Source organism: Aythya marila, assembly GCF_965140915.1.
Source record: "Aythya marila genome assembly, chromosome: 13".
NCBI lineage: Eukaryota > Metazoa > Chordata > Aves > Anseriformes > Anatidae > Aythya > Aythya marila.
The window spans coordinates 18209294-18232371 of record NC_139054.1 but is presented as its reverse complement, the minus strand read 5'-3'; the positions used below and the strand labels follow the sequence as shown (position 1 = coordinate 18232371).

At 45.5% G+C, this 23078-nt stretch overlaps 1 protein-coding gene across 1 annotated transcript; it reads right to left on the bottom strand.

Annotated features, from left to right (window-relative positions):
- Positions 1 to 25: 25 nt before the first annotated feature.
- IRS4 (insulin receptor substrate 4) lies at positions 26 to 22914 on the bottom strand. The gene is made up of 2 exons (XM_082771240.1): positions 19322 to 22914; positions 26 to 2403 (listed from the first exon to the last, which is right to left on the bottom strand). The coding sequence occupies exons 1-2, from the start codon at positions 22671 to 22673 to the stop codon at positions 2399 to 2401; spliced, it is 3357 nt and encodes a 1118-aa protein (XP_082627366.1). The 5' UTR covers positions 22674 to 22914; the 3' UTR covers positions 26 to 2398.
- Positions 22915 to 23078: the final 164 nt, after the last annotated feature.

Sequence of the window (23078 nt, the reverse complement as noted above, 5' to 3'; positions counted from 1 at the left end):
TAAAAATAAAACCCAGACACGGAGCTACATGAACACGTATTTACTGCAAGTAGCTCTATGGAAAGCCAAGTCAGATAAATATAAACACTATACAGAGCTTCAAGCCAGTCTCCCAAAACCGCAAACGCGATGTGTTTTACAAAGAAAACAACATAACAATATTTACAATGGAAGACAAAGCCAGATCAATCAGCTCAACTTTAAAACAGATCTGTGAAGCAGAAATAGCAAATATAATGAACAGTTTCAACCATATATGTTTTAGTTTGTACAGACAATAACTGTCCAATATCAAATTAAATTTACAGGACAAACATTGTTCCATCATTGGTATTTTTGTACTATACAGCAGCATAAACGGGTAGCTGGAAGGTAGTATATATAGTGATATGTTTTACATATTCTGAAAATGTTCTTCCAGCACAATACTGAATAAATTAGTTGCTGTAAACTAAGAGATTCAAAAAGATTGCATATTTATTATGCCGTACCTGTTAGTATTTGTACCACTCTACTTGAGGTTACCCATTTAATTATTTATTCAGCATTTATTAAATCAGTGCTGTATATTGTACAATGGCAGCCTCAGGGATCTAATATGAAATAAGTGTGTAAGATCATTATTTTCTTCAAAACAACCTTTTCCTTTCACGTTAAAGGTTTAGAACTACCTTCATCCAAATTTTGATTTCCTAAAAAAGATGTAAAGCTTTATAAAAAGCTGTCTACATATTGCATTATTAATTTACGAGACCAAACGAAAGCTATATGGTGAGACAGTATCATGGTCTAGAAAAGTGGTCATATTTTTAATTAGTGTATGTTTAGCAGCAACAAGGAACTGTACCAACTTGAACTTCTCTTCCAGAATCAAAAACAGGTCTGTGCTTTTAAATCCTCTAGCAACAGTTTTTCCTGTCACTAGACACTGTGTAAACTGATTGGTACCATGTGTCAAAAAGAAGTCTTCATGTTTTTAGTGACATGTACAATACTACTCAAAATAGATTTGGGTACACATCACCTAACAATCAAAACTGTACTAGTATTTTCAAGGTTGTATGTTAGAGGTGAGGCAGCCCAACAAATCAGTTGTACAATATACAATGTAGAGGATTACCAGCTGTGTGGTGCAGTACAGCATGAGGATTTGTGTACCACTTCTAAATCCTTTATCAATCGTCAGTGCCTTTTATTATACATTGCATGTACCAACAACTAGTGTCATGCTCTTTAAGTTTGTAGCAGTGTTAAAAAGCCTAAACTCATTTCAACCAAAAAAAAAAAAAAAAAAAATCAGTACAAGAGTAAAGCCCTGATTTTTCTGCAATTTATTTTAAAAATGTCAAATCATCATTGTTCGCACTTCTTTAACCAGGATAAGGACAACTGATGAGCCAGTATTTTACTTCTTCCCATTATGCCACGAAGAAAGAACAAAAATAGTCCCAAATTAAAATGGGACTTGGTTGAAAGTAAGATCAATTAGGGTGGTTTCTCTTTAAAAAGCTACAGCTGACAAATATAATGCAGAAGTCACAAACGCTGGATACGACTCTGCACTTCTCCATTTGAATGCATGAACAAAAACCTCATTTTACACAATTCATATTTATAAACAAGTATCTTGAGGGTAAGAACAAAAACAATCTACAAGACAACCAGCCCATTAATCCTACTTTGTACATACCAGAATTCTGAGCAAAAAAAAAAAAAAAAAAAAAAAAAATCATTTTAAGCTCTGACATAGACACTTGATTTAAAATACTCTAGCCTATGACCAAGAAATACCTCTTGTACCATGAAAGCAAAACATTATTAAAAAAAAAAAGGCAGAAGAGGTCTCTCCTTTTCAGACCAGTTCAGTCCCACGGGTTCTCCCCTCAAGCTCATGTGCACCTCTCCCTCCCTCCTTCCGCCCAGCCACCTGAAAAAAAAATAGCCTGAACTGCCAAAATATTTCTAAACAACACATGTTTTAAGCTAATCACTTGTTAATGTACCAGAGAAGCAAAACCCATGTTAAACAGACAATCGGAAACCAGCTTTGACTTCTCAGAATATAAATAAAAACTAATTAATGGGAGAGGCAGGAGGAAGAAAGGGGCATACAGGAATCTCCTATTAGCATTCACGCTGCCTCCCAAATAGATATGACAGGAAAGACCAAATTCCATCACCAAAGCACAGCTATGAAAAATCTCAATTCAAATTAATTCAACTGTAGAGAGCTGATGTCTATGAAAAACTAATTAAAAGGATGTGTGTCCATGTCCGTGCTGGTGGAAATGAAAGTAGCCGGCTGGAGCTGAGCTTTGCTTCCAAAAGCACCACACAGTTTCTGGAGTTACCAGCAGAAGAGTCTTCTCTTCCAACAATGGTTTCCATGGCAATGCAGTCAGTCTAGAAAGGGGAAAAAAAAACAGTGACATTTTAAGTGCGAGTTATATTGGAAAAAAATGTTTTCTAGCGAGGAGAATACATGGAGCTCATCCATTGCAGAAGTGACAGCTGCTGAATACAGAGCAGGCTTTTCTCGCCGGGGAGGAGGCACTACCAGATGATGCCACGCTCAGACACCCTGCACGGTGGGGAAGAAACTTGAAGGCTGAAGCAGGTGCCCAGGGAGCGCTGCACAGCTCCGAGCTGGCACGTGGACGCCAGGCTGGACCTCGGACTGCGGCCAGCGCCACACTGCTACCCCACGCGCTACGGGAAGGATCAAAGCTTGCAGTTTGCCATCACCGATTTCACTATCAATATTTCATTTAACGACAGCTCGACGCTCTCAGCACACCGGGCTGCACACATAGCAGAGGCTATTACTAAGCTCACAACGCAGCACGAATGCAGAGCAGCTCTGTTCACCCAGATATAATTAAGGCTGCGGCAAGCACTCCCATTCACAACAGGTACAGAACTGCAATGTAAACATTCACTGCAACTCCAGCTCCAAACAAGGAGTGGCAAGTCACGACAGCTGCGTGCCCTGTCCTCAACTTTTCAGGAAAACACATAATTTAGTTATAATAAGGAACACCTCAGAGTACAGTTTTCCTCGCTAAAAGGCAGTCTGCCACACAAAAGCACATAGCAACGGTACAGAGACATCCTTACTGCTGTCAGCAAAACCCAGTGGCTTCAAACTGACTGGAAAAGGCAAAATACAAGGGCGCTCAGTAAGACGGGGAGGAAATCATCACCTTGTGTTACAGGAAGATACGGGTGGGTGACAAGGCAGAAATGCAAGCAGGAGGGAGGATGCCCTCGAAGCAGAACGCCCGCTCTGCAATTAAACGTGCATATGCCAAGGTGAGAGTGACTCAATGGGCTCCTGAGATGGAAAAAAAAATGATGAAGGGGAGGGTAAACACTTTCTGAAGTGGTGTGAACACAACTTGAGGAACATACAGAAAGTCACATTTCAGCTCGTTACAGACCCTCTCCACTCCCAACAGAGCAATTAGGAGCACTAATTTTCAGTCTGGAGTGGTACTATCTGCCAAATCACTGCATTACAGACTCCCAGTCCTGACAGACTGTCCTCTTCCATCATTTTTATTCATTTTACCCTTTGCTTATCTAAGCACAGCACTTCCTTCAGCTGTACATCCTCCTCCTGGACCACTTACGTATCCAGCACTGTCTTTTCCACTTTGCATTTATGCTCGCGAAACACATGGTCTGCAGCTACTGTGTCAACCAACATCTCTACTCTTCTGACTGCTGCACCAGTTTATGATTCCTCCCTCCTCAAAGTGCAGAGGCAGCATTTGCAAACCCTTCTGCTTCTGTCCTCTTGCGCAAGACTGAGAGCACTGTCCTGTGCCGGGCAGTGGTGTGGGTCACTTCGCTCACATCTTCCTACCTCGCCTTCAAGGTCTGGTGCACATGTCTGCAGGGATCTGTCTCCTGGCATTACAGGGGAGCAGGGAAAGGCAAGTTTGCTATCGGAGCAAAAACAACAGCTAGCATAAGAGAGTGAGTCGTCAGGAAGCATCCAGTAGAGAAGCACAGTGTAATTTCTCCTCCCCAAACCACACTCGGGGAGAGCTCCCGGCCAGTGGGAACTGCGCTGCGGGAAGGCTTCACTGCTACCCGCAGGGAGGGCAGCTTGGCCTGCAGGAACAGGAGAGGGGGGTTCTCAGCTTAACCCAGGCTGTGCTTTCCGGGGAGGTCACAAGGAAATCAGAGCTCAGTCTTGTTTTAAAGAAAGGTTAGCACTCAACTACCTCTGCCCCAGGAATACGCTGAGGAAAATGTGACCAACTAAAGAACAGGCAAGAGTTATGTAGTATAATGCAAACCTGTATGTTTACTTACATAGCCAATCACATGAAGCATGCGCTTGTTAAACACACAAACTCCACCCTAAGTTAAAGGAGTTCTGATTTCAGTCCAGCTAAAAACACCGCCTCTTCAAAAGAAAGAAAACACAGCAGAAAGCTCGGCTGGGCTGCCCCTGCCCGGGTAGCTGTGGCACCCCCAGCCCAGGCAGCGGCTGCTGGGACTGGAAAGGCCCCAGGGCTGGAAGCGCTGCAGAGGGACGGGGGTGGGGGGGGACGGGACCACAGCTTCAGGGGAGCCCCCTGTTGTGTCCCAGCACCACCCACCCCAAGGTTGGGGTTGCTGAGCTTCGTTTTTTCAAATGCAGAGCAATTTCCAAAATAAAGCAACTTGTTTTTCATAATTCAAGGAAAATACAGCCAAAAAAAATACACCCTCAACCCAAAAATCTCCATTTCTATTATTTCAGACATCATAAGATCACTACAAAAAGCTATTGCTTGTTACACACAAAGTGTGATGTGGTTAGTGATGGCTTTGTTTTTACAAAAGCCAAGTGAAGCTATTATTTTTGAAATAGTTTTCCCCTTTAGAAAAATATTATTTTGTTGTAGGACCAAAGGATGAAAACACGCACCACAGCTCGCAATGAATCACACCTCAACAACCCGTGCAAGGGAACCATTACAACAGTTGAAGCTTCTGCATTAAACTTACCTTCAGTAAAAATTAATATCTCCCAACATTCCCCCCACCCCTTCCTTGCTTTGCACCTATGAGCTTACATGAAAGGAACTTCAAAAACCGTCTCTGCTTTTGTCAGTGCATTTTTCCTCCACGCCTAGCACACAAGGCACACCTGAAAGCTGTTTGACAAGTTATTCTAATCTCTCCACGCATATCCCCAAAACATTCTGAACAGCAAGGGACCGGTTGTTTGAACAGGACAATCCCATACGGCACAACTCGCTATTTATACCTAAACTTTTTGGAAACTTCTATAAACTCATGCCAAATTACAGTTAAGATGCTTGTCAGGGCCGGGGGGAAGCTTAAGAACAAGAAAACCTGCTTAGCTCCTAACTTTGATTCTTTGAACAAACCTGGCAAAAACCAGAAGGCAGCACAGTAACTAATTTGGAGGTAACTCATCACAGCCCCAAGTGACACAGATTAATTTATAGGAAACCAGAACAAAGTGTCCTCAGATAAGCTTCGCAACAGCTTCTGAATTCCCTGGATTACCTGGCTCAGGTGCAGCCTTACACCACCGTCAAGTGGCTTCAGAGCCTCCCCTTCCCTAAACTCTGTGCTGTGCGTTAAACAAGGTCTCATTAATTTGTTCCCCTTCTCCCTGTGATTATAAACCACACTTTTCATGGTTCCTCTTCGTTTTTAAGCTAAAACAAAATTTGTGGCAACTGCAAACAAACAGAAGGGAGTCTCGCATAAACATTACCTACAAGCTGACAATAGCTTTACAAAGCCTGGAGTGTTTCAGACCTGGGGCTGTGGCTTGGTACCACTTCTTACAAGCTGGAATTTCAGTATTGCAGTTGGAGCAGAGCAGCTGGCTCATACCCTGACTCATCCCCTCTTTTGGAGGGGGGGATAAAAGCATCAAGCATTTATTTGTAGATAAAAAGTGCTATATGTATAGGTAGCAAAAGAACTCCTGAGACCTGACTACACCAATAAACCCACCCGAAATCCAAGGTGGGGCAGTGACTGAGGTCTTGCGAGGTTCCCCCCACCCAGCCCCTGCAGCACCTCTGGAGCCGCTCCTCCCCTGCACCACCGCAGGGCACCAACACATCCCTGCTTGGAGCCCGAGGCCAAGGGGCCAGTCCTGCAGAGCCAGGGGCTATTTCAGCAGTGGCAGCCACAAAGCCAATGTCCATTTCCAAACCAGGAAGCTGTACGAACTCCAGCTGATGCTGTTCCCCTCGCGGCATCCTCCCAGGACGATCTGCAGCAATCCCCCCATCACCAACAGGGCCACCAAGTGCTGGCTTTGTTGCTATGAAGGCACCTGGAGCTGCGCAGAGCACCGCACGAGCACATACACAAGAGAAGTTAATCAGAGAGCTGTAAAATGGGTTTCGTGTTAATGAGAACAAGGCTGATGTCTGTTGTGCTGCTGATACCCAGAGCCACCTCTGTGGTTCCCCACTAGAAGATGCTCAGGAAAAGCCATGGGTTTATTTAGCAAGGCTACAGGAGCGCTCAGGCACTCCCCAGGGATTCTTCTCCTCCCCCACCTGGTTTTCTTCCACCTTTTGACTAGCCAGTCAAGGAAGGTAAACTAACAGAGGACATGAAGTGCTTGAGGAAAACAGCACAGCTTCTGCAAAGTCTGATATCTTATTTCAGTCTCCCTAATATACGACTCATCAGCCAACAATTTGCAATGTTCGTCGTACAAGCACAAGACTTTCTGATCAACAGTAAGGAACAGATTATTAGCATTTCGTTATAGATACCGTATGAATGTATTTGGCTCAACACTGAACAGTAAACGAAGCAAAAAAGAAAGTAAATCCTAGATGTGAACTAGCTAGGAAAAGAGGAATAATGCTCACTGAGTAGCCCAGCCATCCCAAAACACATATGCCACCAAATTAAACTCAGTGCCCAGCTCAGACATGCCAACTCTGAAGATAACTCACACTTGCAGAATGATCAGAGTAAACACATCCCTACTCCTGGACTTTCATGAGCTTTTCCAGGAAAATCTGCTCAGTGTACTTTGAGGGGGAAAAAAAGATCTGATAACTGATCATGGCAACAAGTAAGGGGAAAAAAAGTGAACTCAAAAAAAAAAAACAAACTCCTGCATTTTTAAATACAGTTTAGAAATATACATGTAGTATTTGAAGTAGTTTTCATAGCCCCATACACCACTCTTCTGTTTATTCAAACTTCAGCTTTATGAAGGCTCAGGGGCGACCTTATCGCTCTCTATAGGTACCTCAAGGGAGGCTGTAGCGAGGTGGGGGTTGGTCTGTTCTCCCACGTGCCTGGTGACAGGACGAGGGGGAATGGGCTTAAGTTGCGCCAGGGGAGTTTTAGGTTAGATGTTAGGAAGAACTTCTTCACTGAAAGGGTTGTGAGGCATTGGAACAGGCTGCCCAGGGAAGTGGTGGAGTCACCATCCCTGGAAGTCTTCAAAAGACGTTTAGATGTAGAGCTTAGGGATATGGTTTAGTGGGGACTGTTAGTGTTAGGTCAGAGGTTGGACTCGATGATCTTGAGGTCCCTTCCAACCTAGAAATTCTGTGATTCTGTGATGAAGAGTTTCTATACAAAAGCTTCATCCTTTATTCAAAATTGACTCAGAATCTCGAGAATTAAAATTCAACTTCCTACGAGCATTTAGTATGGAAAATGAATGCAGAAAGCATCCAAAAAATTTCACAGATCACCTCTCAAAATATATAAGTAGAGTTTAGATAACTAACCCAACATTCTCCTCGTTACACAAGTCTATTTAAATTCACCAATTTAAGATGGGATAGGATTATAAAACTACACACAGCTGTCATCTTCCCAGGGAGTAAATAATCAGAAGAAAAGGATCCAAAGGACAGAAAAGAAACTAAGAGGGCAAATATTTAAATTGGGATGGCAGCAGGCCGTTGCTCAGAAAACCATTTAGCTTTAAATTAAGGAAGGCACAGAGAAAGAGCTCTGCAAGTTTTCTATGAAAAAAATCTGTAGTTTTATAAAAATCGGGGGCAGAGGATTAGATCAGTCTTAATTATTTAGCCTGCAAACCCCGTGTGTTCCATTTGAAAATGTATCAGATGAGTGTATATCCAATTTACACTTCATTTCCTGCATCTGAATTATTAAGGTCGTCCAAGTCAGGCCACTTTAAAACAAACCAAGAGGTTTTAAGAACAGAGCAGACATCTCCTATTTCTCTCAAAGAAATCCATGCTAGATAGTGTGTTTTTACAGGAAAGGCTTTTACTGACATAATTTTGCAACTGATTCCTGAAAGGATAAAAGCTTTGCTTACAGAAGATATTAATTTAAGATAATTAAATGCTTAAAATCTCCATGTCAAAAGACTAAGGCAATTTAACGCCTTCTGGAGAGCGCCACTGAAGCTCTCCATTTCCTGAACTTCAGGTTGGGGGGAAACCAGAGTTAGCTGGACTTGCACAGATCAAAAGCATCAGAACAGCCCCGGATCTGCTTGCACACGCGGCCATCCCATGCTGCTGTTGTTCAGTAGACCACCAAACCCCAGCATGTTGTTTACGCCGCCAGGACAGGGCAGAAGGACGGTCATGGATTGCATTACCAGCCTTCCTCAGAGCATGCCGGCCTGGCAGGGGGAGGCAATTTGTTCAAACATTCCTCACAAAACATGAATTTTTTTTTTTTTTTTTCCCCCCAGATCTTACCAAATACACAGTTACTATCCTACACCATTTTCTTATTTGAGATTGATTTTAATGGTATAGCTTTAGACCTTGCTAGAGGCAAAAGGTGTTATTTGTGGAAGGAATTTCTGCTTAATTTGCACGCTCGGACACCAACCCTACAAACACGCAGCAGAAAGCCCGACATTTACTGGAGCCGCTGCGTACGCAGTTACTCTCTGTAGGTAACCCAATCAAGGCCCCGACACAGAAAAACATCCTTATTTGGGAAGTATGTTAAACTACATGCTTACCATTAAGCACATATTTCGCATACTTTCTTCATTCAACAACAAAGCTATCGTGTTCGACTTCAGCTAATGAATATATTTTGTACCTATGACTTGACTGACCTTTCCACAGGCAAAAAAAAAAAAAAAAAAAAAAAGCAAAAGCTTGTTTTAAAAAACAAAAAGCAACTGTTACGTGATCCACTTTTCATTACGTAAACTGTTTGAACTGATTGGTAACAACATATCTGAGTAAATTAGGTTTCTCTTCCTCCTTCAGATGTGCTTCTAAAATTTACAAGACAAAGTTACTCCTACAAATACTCCATGTACAGTAATTCACTCAAAACACGGTTCCAGTATCCTTACCGCTCAGCAACTTCACGAGCTAAAAAAACCTCTCCCATGCTTTAAGAGCATTTTTATTTATTTCGCAGAAATGCCTTATCTTCTGCAACAGCAGCTTCTTTTTCTGTTTTAATAAACAGTAGTGGAGTTTCTAGGAAGGCATTATGCACACTCCCCAGCTTCATCTCCTTTACGAATCCTATTCCTAGAATTAGGAAACTTACATGCAGTTTTGGCAGGGCCTGAACACCAACTCAAATTGCTCTCGACAGCTTGATAAGTTGTTTTTTTTGTTTTTCTGAAAACTAAACTTCAGTTTCAACATAGCAGGACGATGCTAAGAATTAACTTCTCTCCACTTAAAGACACACAAGTTCACAAGTTCAGATTTTCATGTTACAGAAGAGTGAAGAAGTCCTGCTTTCCCAAAAACACTTTAACAATACATGTGTCAAGATACTCTGACTGACCTCCTAAATTGCACAAAACATAGCTAAATTTTAGCCCCAAAAACTCCTGTTTGTGCGGCTTATGGCAACACGACCTGCTACAGTTCACTCTGCTCTGGTGACAAAGGTTAGGAGTCTGTAAACGTCAACAGAGGGGAATACATTTCCTGCCCCTGCTCCTTCTGCAAGGCAGATGTTAAGAACTGTTGGGAAGCAAATAGGAAAAGCAAACAACCACGTCAAATACGGGCACTGAGCAGCACGTGCAGTTCCAATTCCCTCATTCAGAAAGGAGCCAGAATAACTGCAAGAGTCAAGAGCATTGCAGAAAAACTCATGAAAGGTGTGCAACAGCTTCCCTGTGAGGAACTGCCAAGTAAGAGCCTGCACAGAGGTCCTGGGATGTATCAGGAAATGAAAACATACAGATATACCGTACGTCCCCACTGCGTGAACTGCAGGAAGCCTCTGACAGCACACAGGCTAAGGGTATGGCACAGGAGGATACGACATCTTAAGTGGCATGGAGAGAAAAGATAGGGTTCGTTATCTCTGCCAATACACAAACAAGGGGCTGTCAAACAAAGCTGGGTCCAAAATAGACACGAAGAGGTCCGTGTGCAGCATGCACTGCCTCCGACCAAAGGCTGCAGTGGCTACAAGGCGTTACACAGGATCAAAGAGGTTGGAAAAGTACTTGGATTAGAGATCCATAAAGGATTATAACACAGACAAACTGCATCAGGCTCAGGAAATCCCCAAGCTGAAAAAGAATCAGAGGCTGGGAGTATGCTTGTGGGGAGGTGTCTGTCAGCCGGCCCTGTTCTTCGGCTGCTGGGTGGCGTCTGCTTGCAGGCACAGGTCTTTGGTTTGAGCGAGCAAAACTATTCTGATGAACACACCTGAGAGATAAAGGACAGTGTCACTCGTGACTAAATAACCAGCTCCCCACCTTCCAACTCACCTTTTGTGAGACTTTTCTATGGAACGCGCCACATCTGCCAGTTCATCCTTAGCTCTTCCCAACCCCTTTAGTCACCAACACTTGAAAGCACTCAGCACTTTCTCTTCTTTTGCTTCTATTATCGTAAATGACCATCAGAGGCAGAAGCTTGCTACGTGGCCACACACCACGTAACGACACCATCCTCAGCCGTGCACTTAGCCCACGTGTGCCTGCACAGAAATCTTGCTATCAGCCACTACGTGCTGCCACACAGAGCAGTGGCACACGCTGCTTTCTGCCATGGTGAAATCATCACATCACTGAATCCAACCCCCCAAACCCTGTGAAGAAAGAAGGCTGTGCACTAAGTACACTTCCCACTCCCAGCACATGCACGACAGCCAAGGATAGGGCCTTCAGCTTCCAGGAGCAGCTCAGGGGCTCACCAAGGACAGAATTAAACTGTGCCTACACGCAGACGAGTTTTAACCAAGTGAGCCTACTCCTGCTTAGCGTTTGCCACGTGGAACTTGCCAGCATTGGTACTTCAGCCACTTACACCCGCAGCGGTGACATGTGAATCAGTCCTCACTGCTACCACTGCCAGACCCACCCGCAACCACCAGTGTCTGTTCAACCTGATCTACCAACACAAAATTCAAGTCATTTCCTCCTGCCACAGCTGTTGCGTTACGCTCCGGCTCCCACAGGCAGTTCTCAAGCAGCTGAAAGCGCCACAGTGGCGATCAGCTGACCCACACCTCCTCCTTGCAAGGGGCCCTGCAATGCAAATCCCAAAGGTGAATATATCCCTGCGAGCCACGCTACTGCCTCCCGATCCCAAATCCCCACTACAGCTCCTCCCCAACACCAGAAGATCATCTGGATCTCAGAGATGCCACCCAGAAAGCTTGTGAAAAGAGGCAACAGAGCAACCCCAGCGCCCAATCCACTTCTGGAGCAAAGTCTCAACACGGGGTGCAGGTCCACATCGCATCCACACTACCTAGGGTGACCTCGTGCTCCACTACACCTTCCTGCATCCCTGCTGGCACCACGTCTGTCAGTCCCACAGCTGCAGGAAACCCAACTGACAAGGAGAAAACAACAACACACATTCCACCTCTGAAAGGGAGAAGTAAACACCAGGACACGCTCCTGACTCGGAGATACATGTTGGCCCACATTCCTCTCCCCGAGATTAATATCCTGGCCAGTGTTCTGACATTTACCTCATCCTCTCCAAGTCACTTAAACCATTACAACCACTGTATTTATAGCTCTCTACCTCCCATCGCTCCCTGCCAGGCGCGTACCCTCCCGAGCGCCTCTACCAGCTTCCTTTCTCGCAACCGTTCGCAGGCAGCCTTTTATCTCTGCGAGGCTCGCTCTTATCTCCACTGCCAATGGCAGCAGCCTTGATCTCTATCTCACCTCCACCCCAGCACATTAAGTTTCATCCATCTCTTCAGTTTCATCTTCAGAACTGTAAGCTCTTGAGGACAGGGACTACCACGTGTGCACCCGTGGCACAGCGCGCGGGCCCTCAGCCCTGCCTCCCCGTCCAGGTTCTGCAACAAGGAGCAGGGGGCACGTCTGGAGCTACAAGCTTCCACCGGCAGATCCCCTGTCCTACTCGAGCCCCAACTACCTCAAGAGCAAACCTATTCAGTTTTTAAACGCATTTCTGACTGCTACCCTGTTCACCACAATCTGCAACTTAAAAACATCTGTTTCTAAAAACAAACAAAAAATGCCACCGCCACCCAGAAAAACACCACAGAGTGAAATACGGGTGGCAAATACCTCCTCAAGTCTCTCACACAAAAACAAATACTCTGGGAGCCCAAACTCAGCAGTGAATACTGCTGTTGAAAACCCAAAAAGCTTGCAATTTTTTTCTAACCGACTTAAAACACAAAGAAATCCGTAAGCATGGAGCAAAGTTTCTTTCTGGCCCCTGACCCTTATTTGTTTGGGCTACTGATAAACAAGCTGCAGACGAGCAGCAGTAGTCCCAGCCAGTTCCTGCATCAGTGCTGATGGGTGTTTTACCAGCATCCAGCTTGTGCTAATGAATGCCCTCAGCACACCCACCCCCATACCCTCTGGTTACTCACACAGGTGCCCAGGCCTAAGGAGAAGCCTTTCTCTACTCTTTCCTGCTTTACTGGGGCCACATTAGCTCAATCGACAACGAGGTGCCACAGAAATCCTACTGGTTGTCAATGGCTGAAATAGGGTTCTCACACGGCTCACGGTGGTAGTTCTTCTTGCTCTAGCATACGGCAGGTGCTCATTTATTTAACGAAGCGCAACATCATTAAGAGCTCTACAAACTCCGGGTATCCCAAGGTATCTGTTTAAAGAAACATCAGTTCCCAAAAGCATTTCAGGCTCAGGCTATCCGGTGTCCAAGTTATGCTGCACATTCAGCTGTTGAGCAAGAGCTATAAACAATAAAGCACGTTGGCTCAGCATGAGCACGGGAACAGAACCGCACTACTCCCTGTGAAAGGAGGATATCATTCATTAGTGCCTCAATAAATTCAGAAGCAAAGTTTACCAGTTTGGTATTTATAAGTTCATGATAGACACACGTACACGATACTGTGAACACAAGCAGCATTCACCTTTCAGCAGTAATTAAAAAGTTCTGAATGTTCCTGAGTCACATCAAATTGTATCATCACCTTGGAATTATAGCTAAATCTTAACCATATTAATTTCAGTATAAAGCATCTCTTTCAAAAGCCCTTTCTTCTCAGAAGATTAAGATTAGCCCTCACACTTAACTCACAACTGACTGGCGCACAGCACACGCGTACTCATGCACAAGCAAGCTGGATTGTTAGCAGCCAGCTATATAGCAGAATTACTAGGAAAACCAACTTTGGAATTAATCAACTTTTGTCCCTCAAGATACAGTTCAGGATTTAACCGGGGCAGAAGACTCTTCCCAGCAGTCTATTACACTGCTACTCCCGGGGTAATTAATGTTCCACCCAAAGCAAAATCTCCACAAATCCAAACACTTGTATGTTCAAGATCTTTCAGATAAGATATTCCTATGATGTCGAGCAACACCTCTGCGATGCCTTTGATGAGTCAGGCTAATTTACTTTTGTCTTCCCCCTGCCCTCAAGAATGTCACAAATCCCCACTGATCAAGGTTCTCAGCTAACCTGTAACCACCTTGAAGCTCAGTGACCTTTACAGAGATGCACGGCTTGATTAAAGCTAGAACATACTTTTTCCTTTTCCCCTATTAATTGCTTCTACCTGTAAGGCTCTGCTTTAGCCAGTAAGACAGCAGTGTACCATCATCATTGGATTGTTGCTAACGTGCAAAAGCTAAATGCCAAAAAAAGCCAAAGAGCAACTTGCAGGGTGGACAACAGGACTCACCTCCAACCAGGTTGTTACCATTTGACGATGACTCGTAAGCTAGAACTACATTTTTGGGTCAAAACAGCAATAATAATACATCCCCAGGCTCCAGAAAGCTTTCCTCTCTCACCTCCTGCCTTTCGGTTTTATTGTTCCACTTTCCTTTGGATTGAAGAATGGCACACGTGATCACAATAGTATTCAAAATTGTAGGATTTGGATCAGAAAAAAACAACAGCTTTCTTAGCACAACACACTGGGCAGCATTCAGCAGGTGCTTGGGAGCACCCCATGCCCACAAACAGCGCACAAGCACACACCAAGTCACAGCACAGCACGACGACCTCTCGGCACCATCCAAAACCTCAAGGCACAAACCCTCCCTTCCCAGCAATCAAAATGAAGAAAACTTATTCAATACCCTTTCACAAAAAAGGGCATACGCAGAGCCTAAACCCCACCAAGCTGTACCCACAGCTAGCAAGGGGCCCTGGGACATCACAGGAGGGACAGCATGAAGTTGTGGAGGCAAAACTGAAAAGGCAATGACATATTCAAGATTTCACTGCAAGACTGAAGGAGAAAAAATAAAAAAGCCATTTGAACCAGTACTGGTTTCTCCTGGAAATCCCAGTGTCCTGCAGCAGTGCTTTAACCTACGAGACAGCTACACACAGAATTTTTTTTATTTTCTTTTTTTGAAAGTCTAAAAAGCCACGTGACCATTAGCTGCAACTCTGGATGTAAAATCTGGAGAGCTGATTTTCCAAAAGCATTTCAACACTCACTACCAGTACTCTCTCTCAGCAGCAGGGGAACATTCTCAACTCAGATTTTCTCACCCAAGCACCAGTAAAACCTAGCTGATTCTTGGTCAAATATGTCATAATTAACTCACTCCCACACCACAAGACAAAAATCTGTTCTGCCTTCAGTAGCTCGTATCCTACTTGAAAAAGTTACCCTGGGTATTTTTAAGCATAGCAGTAAGTCACTCAAGACTGTTAAAGTGGCATCTGTTACAGCAAGATTTTTTTTTTTTTTTCCTTTCAAGAATTATTATCCCTCCATCGCTTACAAGATTCAGGCTACATGGCTGTGTTCAGATGTATTTCAGAAGAGTACTTCAAGTTATTTTTAAATGGGTCCCTGCCCTAAGTATTCCTCCGATACAAATGAGCCTCAGTTTGAAGCAAACTTCCAAAAACCACTGGTCTGAAATCCAAAAGGGGCAGTTATTTGTCTGGTATCCTGTAAACTGTAATTTACTATATTAGTAAGAGCTAAAACCTCCAGCTGCTGGATTTCTCAAAGTGCATATTGTTTACCATGTTCAAGATCCTGCATTTGAAACACAGCAGCTCCCATAAAGGATCTGGACAACTTAGACCCAAAGTTTTGCTCTACAGCTGTACTTGTTTTCCTGCCTCCCAGCTCCCCAGAGAACACACAACTTCTCACACAAGTCTAACACAGGAGTAGATTAAAAAGGATTAAAAAGGTGAGGAACATTTAAATTATAATCTTACACTTTAGCAAACTTCTGAAATAGCATCTTAACATGCCACTAGAAAATCAGGTAGAGATAAGATTAAAGAGTGGGTATAAAATAGGCAGGTAGATACGAAGCTGAACATCACATTTACCCTGAACAGTCTGTTTTGTTTTTTGTAGTTCAGGATATCTTTGTAGGTTGAGTATTTCTAATTATGTCTGTAGAAACTTTTATTATACATGACCCATTATGCAGTTTATTACCACCCCGTTCTCATTATCATCCGCAGTTTCTACGAGGTCCAATAACAAGCTGTACATTAGCTAAGCCCTGTTTGAAGTAGCTTTTGTGTTCCGTACTCCTAGCACAAAATTTCATGACTCAGATTCATGTAATCAAAACTGCAAACCGCTTGCTTCAATATTGTGTAACAATTTCATGATGAAACTGTTTTGCTAATGACCTCCTTAAACTTCAGGCATTAAGGATCACAACCTTATTTTCCTTTTAGCATCTTTTTCATCGTAAAACCTGACCTCAATTTTGCTTTAACCCTAAATAAAAGTTAACAGCAAGCCAGATGTATTTACTTATCATGTTAAATCAGCGCTCTCCCTCTCCTCCATCCACTTCATGAATGAAGAAGGGGAAAAAAAAAAGTTAGATTCACATCAGTGAACCTGAACCAGAAGTAGTTTGGGAATTACAATGAGGGTCAATGATGCATTGGAAATCTCTCTCCATTTCACTCTCAGCAGTTAGGAGAATGCAGTTGAGTCACTGCACACAATATCCCATTTAGGCAAACAAAAACAAAGCGGAACAGTGAATAATCAGATGTTGGGAAGTGTTCTCCTTTGAGTGCAAGTACAGTTTAGGGAGAAGAGATTAAAGTTCTTTACCCAATAGAATTTAAAAGATACAAGATAGCTCCTTCCTAGGAAGTAAAGGGTAAATGCATCTGCTAAATATTTTCCTTAAGAATGTATTTGACCACACAGATGATTTTCCAGGCTAAGACTAAGAGCTGGGACGTAGGAATAAAGACAGCACTTCTGCTAAAAGTCTGCAAAAGTATTAAAAATATTAATTACACATAGGGACACACTGCACCTCCTCAGGACATAAGAGGTTTAGAAATGGAGATTTATTTCCACTATTCAAGATGGAATTTGAAAGTGTTTTTTTTTTTTCTGGATTACACATTCTCTTAAGTATTGAATAAAAGCTTCACTGCATTAAAAACTGATAAGCTGTTTAAGGAGTACACTTCTACAGTTATGCTTGCTATAGCTCAAAAACCCGATTTAAAGTGAGAATGAGAACTAGTATTTTTATAATCAGTAACTTTAAGTCATTGTTAAAGAAACAGATACACACCACCAATTTGCACCACTGTATTTATGTTTGGCAAGCTGCTTTTAGCCTGGACTACTCCGAAATCTGTCCGCCCCTCTGAGAGGCACCTAGAAATGCACAGTGTCCACACCCCGCCTGCCCTCCATGAATACTGGATGCTGTCTTTGTCAAAAACTGATAGACCTTGTTTTGAAGCACTCTTGTTTTTTATTTTTATTTTTAGGACTAGAGGGAAGCCACCGACCTAAGCTCTTACTATTCTCATGCTTTATTTCCTGCCAGTGTCCATGTTTTTATACACAGCTTCTCTCACTTCATTCTAATGCATGCCATTTCCAGAAAACAGACTGACAGCAAAACACACCAGCAGCAAGTCTCCTTCCCCTCCGGACCTTGTAATAGACAAGGAAAAAGCCCCAAGCACAGGCCTGTGGATATTTTGCTGTAGCTGCAGTAAACAAATCATTTAACTTAAGTACAATTCCTGAACAGTCTCTGGAAAAATATTTTTAAACACATATTTACAATACAGCCAAAATGAAATCACCTGTTTGGTGCTCCCCTGCTTTTAAAAAATTTCACAAGTGTAACAGTCATATGAGGGGAACAAGGTCCAGTAGGAATTCTGCTGTCTTTGGGGGGTGCTTCTTCTAAAAAAAGAAATCCACCATGGCAATCAGTGTGCCTTTGACTTAGCGGACAAATCTTTGAAGTGCTGAAAGACTAACTTTGGAAGAAAGCACTCCTTGGACTGGCAACTTTCAACGTCTTCTAAATTTGATTCCAACCAACAAAACAAAGCAGGGAAAAAAAACCACTGAGGCAAACCACACATTTCTGAGCAGCCCCAAGCACTGCTGCCAGACTTTGAATGGCATGCTAGCTGAGTCAGGCTTACACCTTCCCCTATTAAAGGCTACACAATTTTAAGCTCCTACACTACCTTCTGCCTTTAGACAGTTTTAAAGTGAAACTAGGAAAAAAAAAAAAAAAAAAAAAGCTATCATTTCAGGGGTTAGAACTGTAATTAAAAATATAGAAGGCAGGAACAGCCTGCCCCTTTACTGCTTTCTCTATTGACAGAGAAGTAGACAAATATCAATGTCCAACAACGATTAAATATTTCCTCTTAGTAGTCATCAATTATTGACTACACACACATTTGCAAAGAGGAAAACATTTCCAACACACAGTTTTCTGTCTGGGTAGGTGAATTACTGTAAGGAGCTGAGTGGGCCACTAATACCAAAACATGGATTATGCTTCCAAAGAAAACGTTACAGTGCAATGAAGCACTTGCATAAACACTGCTGGTTAGGCAGGGGACATACACAATACCGCCAACAGGTAATTATTTTTTGCTCTCATTATGAGAGCAAAAAGCTTAAGCCACGAATAGGAGCGTCCCTACTCCTCCTGCCCATCCCCAACAGCCTAACTTTTTAGGCATACCTCTCACTACTGTACCTTAAGCTTGGTCAAGCTCTACTGCCAACCTGAAAGCTAGCAGCCTGCTCTCCAAAGCTTCAGACATAAAATACACCCCTCTGAGCCTGCTCTTCCTCTACCACAGGCGCTCCTCACAAGGCAGATCACTGCACAGCAGGAGTATTACAGCTCGGCTAAGCCCCCAGACACTGCAAGAAGGCGGCGGACTCGAGGGTACAGGCTGCAGGAGCCCCTCACCACCCTCCCAGCCAGCAGCAGATGGCTTCTCCTGAGGATACAAGGATATTTAGGGGACCAGAACTCAAAAGCAGCATACCAAACCTTCGAGGGAAAAAGAAAAGTGAGTTGTTTACCTAAGATTCAATTAAATAAATGCGGGCAGATTTACACATAGAAAGCCCTGAAGTACACATTTCACCCACATTTATTGACACGAACAGATCTAAGCCCCAACTTCTGATTTCTGAACCCAGTTTAGCAGTTCTCAGCTTCCTATCCACAACACCAATTACAAAATTTCAATCTCAAACCAGGTGAGAAGTCATTTGGTTATAAGAAGGGAAGAAGAGGAAAAGGAGGTGGGGGGGGGGGGGGGGGGGGAAAGCATCATAACCTCAGGACAAGAAGTCACAATACAAAATACAATCAGTGCTTATACTAGCAAAATTCTTTCATAAAAAGCCTGGGCAGATGACAGGTTGATAACACCTCCCAGGAGAGTTCCATCACTCTGTATACCCTTTAGGCCAAGGACCACATCCTTTTTTGTGTGTTCATTCAATGTTTAGGTGACTGCACTACTACCAGTTGAACTAGATACAGAAGATTATAGAAGCATGGACCCTATTTTGAAGGCCACATTTCAGTATTAAGTAAACAATCTAATTCCTATAGTTAAGCAAGCATGAAAGGAAAGTGCTTTTAAAGTTACAAACCTTTTCGCGCAGCGTTACACTTCAGACCATCGGACCTGGTGAAATCTATGCTTACGTAAGCTCCACTGTCCAAACTCGAAGTACCATTTTGGAGATGGCAAGTTGGCGTTGCAGTACTTGCCTCACAGCTTATAGGATCATCGCGTAAATTCAGAGCAATGTAGTTTAAGCCATTCTGAAATCCAGTTGAGGTATCCCTGGACATTTTGCTTTCCTGACCATCAGAAATGTTTTCATCTGGTTTCAACCAAACATTGTCAAATGAGGCAGAGCTGTGTCTTTTGCTACTATCAGTAAAGAAAGAGGAGGAAGTCGTCACAGTCCCAGCAGAAGAGAATGTTTCAGAACTGTGTCTCCTCCTGCCTTGGGGATCGGCTCGGATCACCTTCGGTCCCACGGGAGGATCGGAGCTAGGAACAGAGAAGCTACTGCTACCAGCGTATCGATCGACAATGCACAGTCTGTTAACTATGGAAGAAGGACTATCAATCTTTACTCCGTCGTCAGATTCGGAGGCAAACGGCCGCGGTGGCGTCGCTGCCATGTTGAATGTCATCTCCGTGTAATCGTCAGTCCTGTTACTCGCAGCGCTAACACAGGCGGTACCAAAGGAGAGCCGAGCATAGTCAGGATTTGGTTGGTTTCTAGGAATACTGGAGCTTGCATAAATTGAAATATCCGTTAAAGAGTTGGAAAGTTCTTTCGCTACTTTTGGCGACTGTACATCCAAGTCAACGCTCATATAATCAGAGAGCGGGGACTGTCTGTGGTCACTACTCGAGCCCAGAGATGACGGTGATCCCTCTGCAGATAAGGAATACGGTGTGTTACTTGCCTTTTCATTAAAATCGATATTTATGTATTCACCAGGACTTGCTGGCTCAGGTGGAACTGTACGATCATACATTCTCGGGATAGTATTGCTTCCCCTCGTACCGAGCGGGAGCCTCGTTGGCCTCGTAGCCCTGTTCTGCACAAGTCCTCCTTCTTCACCTTTCACCACTGGCGACTTCGAGATGCCATTAGACAGGGCTTCGCTGTTGATGCTTTTTACGTTTTCTGGTCCACCATACAGGAGTTTTCCAGGTGAAGACATTGGAACATATTCGCTGTGGTCACCATTTTGTCCTGATAACGCCTTAAAGCTTCGGGGCAAAGAAAAATATGAACTGAAACCTTTGGAAACAGAATTGTTATGAATGTAATTTGAATCACCAGGGTGCTTTGGAGCAGAATTACCGGGAGACATATCCATATACTCATTGTTTACAATCTTCTCATTACTTCCTTTAGAAATAAATCCAGTTAAAGGACTTCGTACGGGTGAAGAGCTCGCCTTTGGAAACATCATCATATATCCTCTGGAGTCAACCTGAGATGGTGACCACGAATTGTTTATCTGTTTTGGAACAGACATACTTTTAGGAGTCATTGGCAGATAATCACTGCTACTTGACAGAGAAGATGCAACTCCTGGCATCATTGGCATGTACCCATCGTCCCTAGCTTTACTCCTGCTTTGGTTGCATACAGAGTCAAGATTACTGTCATTGTATTCCAATTCATGGTTACCTTTCAGTTTTGGTGTTTCAGAGTACAGCAGTCGCCCATGATTTCCCCCAGAGTCTTCATCTAACGAAGCCGTCGTTTGTGTCGTTTTCTGCTGCACTGCTACCGAGGTTGGTTTAGTCAGAGAGTAAGTTCTTTTCCTGAAACACTTTTCAGCCTCCATATAATCATCTCTCAAGCTATCGTCTGCTTGCTGCTTACTCATGGACATGTACTCACTCAGACAATTCTCCTCTCTGATAGGTGGCGTGTTTCCCAGGGAATCTGGTGTATTACTCCTGACCCGAAAGTACCTGAAATCTCCAGGGCTGGAGCCGTACTCATCAGAAGAGATGAATCCCCCATCGCTTGGGGAACCGCAGACAGAGGAGCTAGAAGGCCTGGTCAACATATCTGAAGCAGAGCCATGGCCGCTACTGGAAGAAACACTGATGGGACTGGTAGTGGAGGGAAAGTGAGACACGGGCAGTGACGCAGAGCGGGTGTGATATGACGAGCTGAACGCGGCTCTAACGTACCTTCCGCTCCCTTCTTGCCGGCCCAAGTTCATCCTTGCGGTATTCAGGTGGACAAGGCTCCCCGTCACTGACCTGAAAGGCCTGGCCATGGTGCCTTCTCCCTCGCTGGACGTTCTGAAGCGATAGGAGTTGCTGCTTTTGGTGGTCGGAGGCGTCCCTCCAACAACGCTCTCAGTTCTAGACCTTCTCTGCAAGCCCGTCTGGCTGGGGGGCAGGTTGCCCAGGTGCCTCCTAGTGGTGATGAAGGAGATGGGGTTGGTGCCGCCACCGCCACCAGAAGACTGGCTTTTGCTTCGGGGCCGGAACTCCGCAAAGGCCTTTAACGCTTTCATGGTCTCCAAAAAAGTCTCGTGCATGTTCTGGGCAACCACCGAATCGTCCACTTGCATCCAGAGCTCTCCGGGCCCGATGGAAGCGGATCTGCCCACTTCGATGAAAAAGAAGTTCTCCGAGTGCCCGCAGCGGCGGATGTTCATCAGCTGCAGGTGGACGGAGGGCACCTCCGAGTTCAGCTTGACGAGGTGGATGGCCTTGCTGGAGAGGCACAGCCTGTACACCCCGGTCAGGTTTTTCGTTTGGCCCAGTCCTTTGGGTTTCACGTTGACCTGCCACACCTCCTTGAAGACGGTGCCGGGCCTCAGGGCCGCCCCGTAGTGCTCGTCGTCCTCGTCCAGCTGCTGCTCCGCCTGCTCCTCCTGCTCCAGGAAGCCCCTCTTGCTCTGGCTCATCAGCTCGCTGATCGCCTGGTACCAGGCCTCCTGCTCGGCCTCGTTCTCCGCCAGCATGGCGAAATACTCGTCCTTGGTGTACAGGGCGATGATGTGCTTGTGCTTGGCGTCCGCCCGCCGGCTGACGGTGAAGCACTGGTAGAGGGGGATGACCCTCTTGGGCGGGGGGCAGCACAGCCCCGCCGCGCCGCCGCCGGCCCGCAGGCTGCTCTTGAACTTCTTCTCGCTGTCGTAGTACTCCAGGCGCGCCGGGGCCAGGCGGCTCTCGGCCCGCAGCACGAAGTACCGCTTGTGGCCGTGCTTCTGCTTGCGCAGGTAGCCGCACTTCCTCACGTCCTCCCCGCCGCGGGCCGCGCTCCCGGGGGGCTGCCCGCCCCTGGCGCCGCCGCCGCCGCCGGCCTCGGGGGGCCCGCAGAGCGAGGCGCTGGGCGAGCGGCGGAGCAGCAGCAGCAGGTGGTGGGGCTGCGGCGAGGGGCAGCGCCCGGCCTCGCCCGGCTCCCCCTCGGCCCCGGCGGCGCCGTTCACGCCGCTCGCCATTTTAGCTGCCGGCCGGGCGGCGGCGAGCCGGCCTCACCGGGAGAGGAGGAGAGGAGGAGAGGAGCCCCCCCGGCGGCGGGCGGCGCATAGAGGGGAGGGGACGCGAGGGGAGGCGGCCGCGCGCTGGGGCCGTTGCAGGAGCCGTTGGGGCCGTTGGCGCCGCGGGTCCGGCCCCGTCCCCGTCCCCCCGCCGCGCCCGGCTACTCGCGCTCCCCCGGGCAGCCGCGGCGGCGGCACGGCGAAAACATCACGTGACCCCTCCCCGCCGCCGGAGGGAGGGGGAAGCGCCCCCGCGCGGAGCGGCGCGGCCGGCGGCCAATAGGGAGCGGAGGTCTGAGGCCGGCGGGCCAATCGGAGGGAGGGGCAGGGATCCGAGGAGGGGCGGGGGAGCCCGGAGGCCCGCGG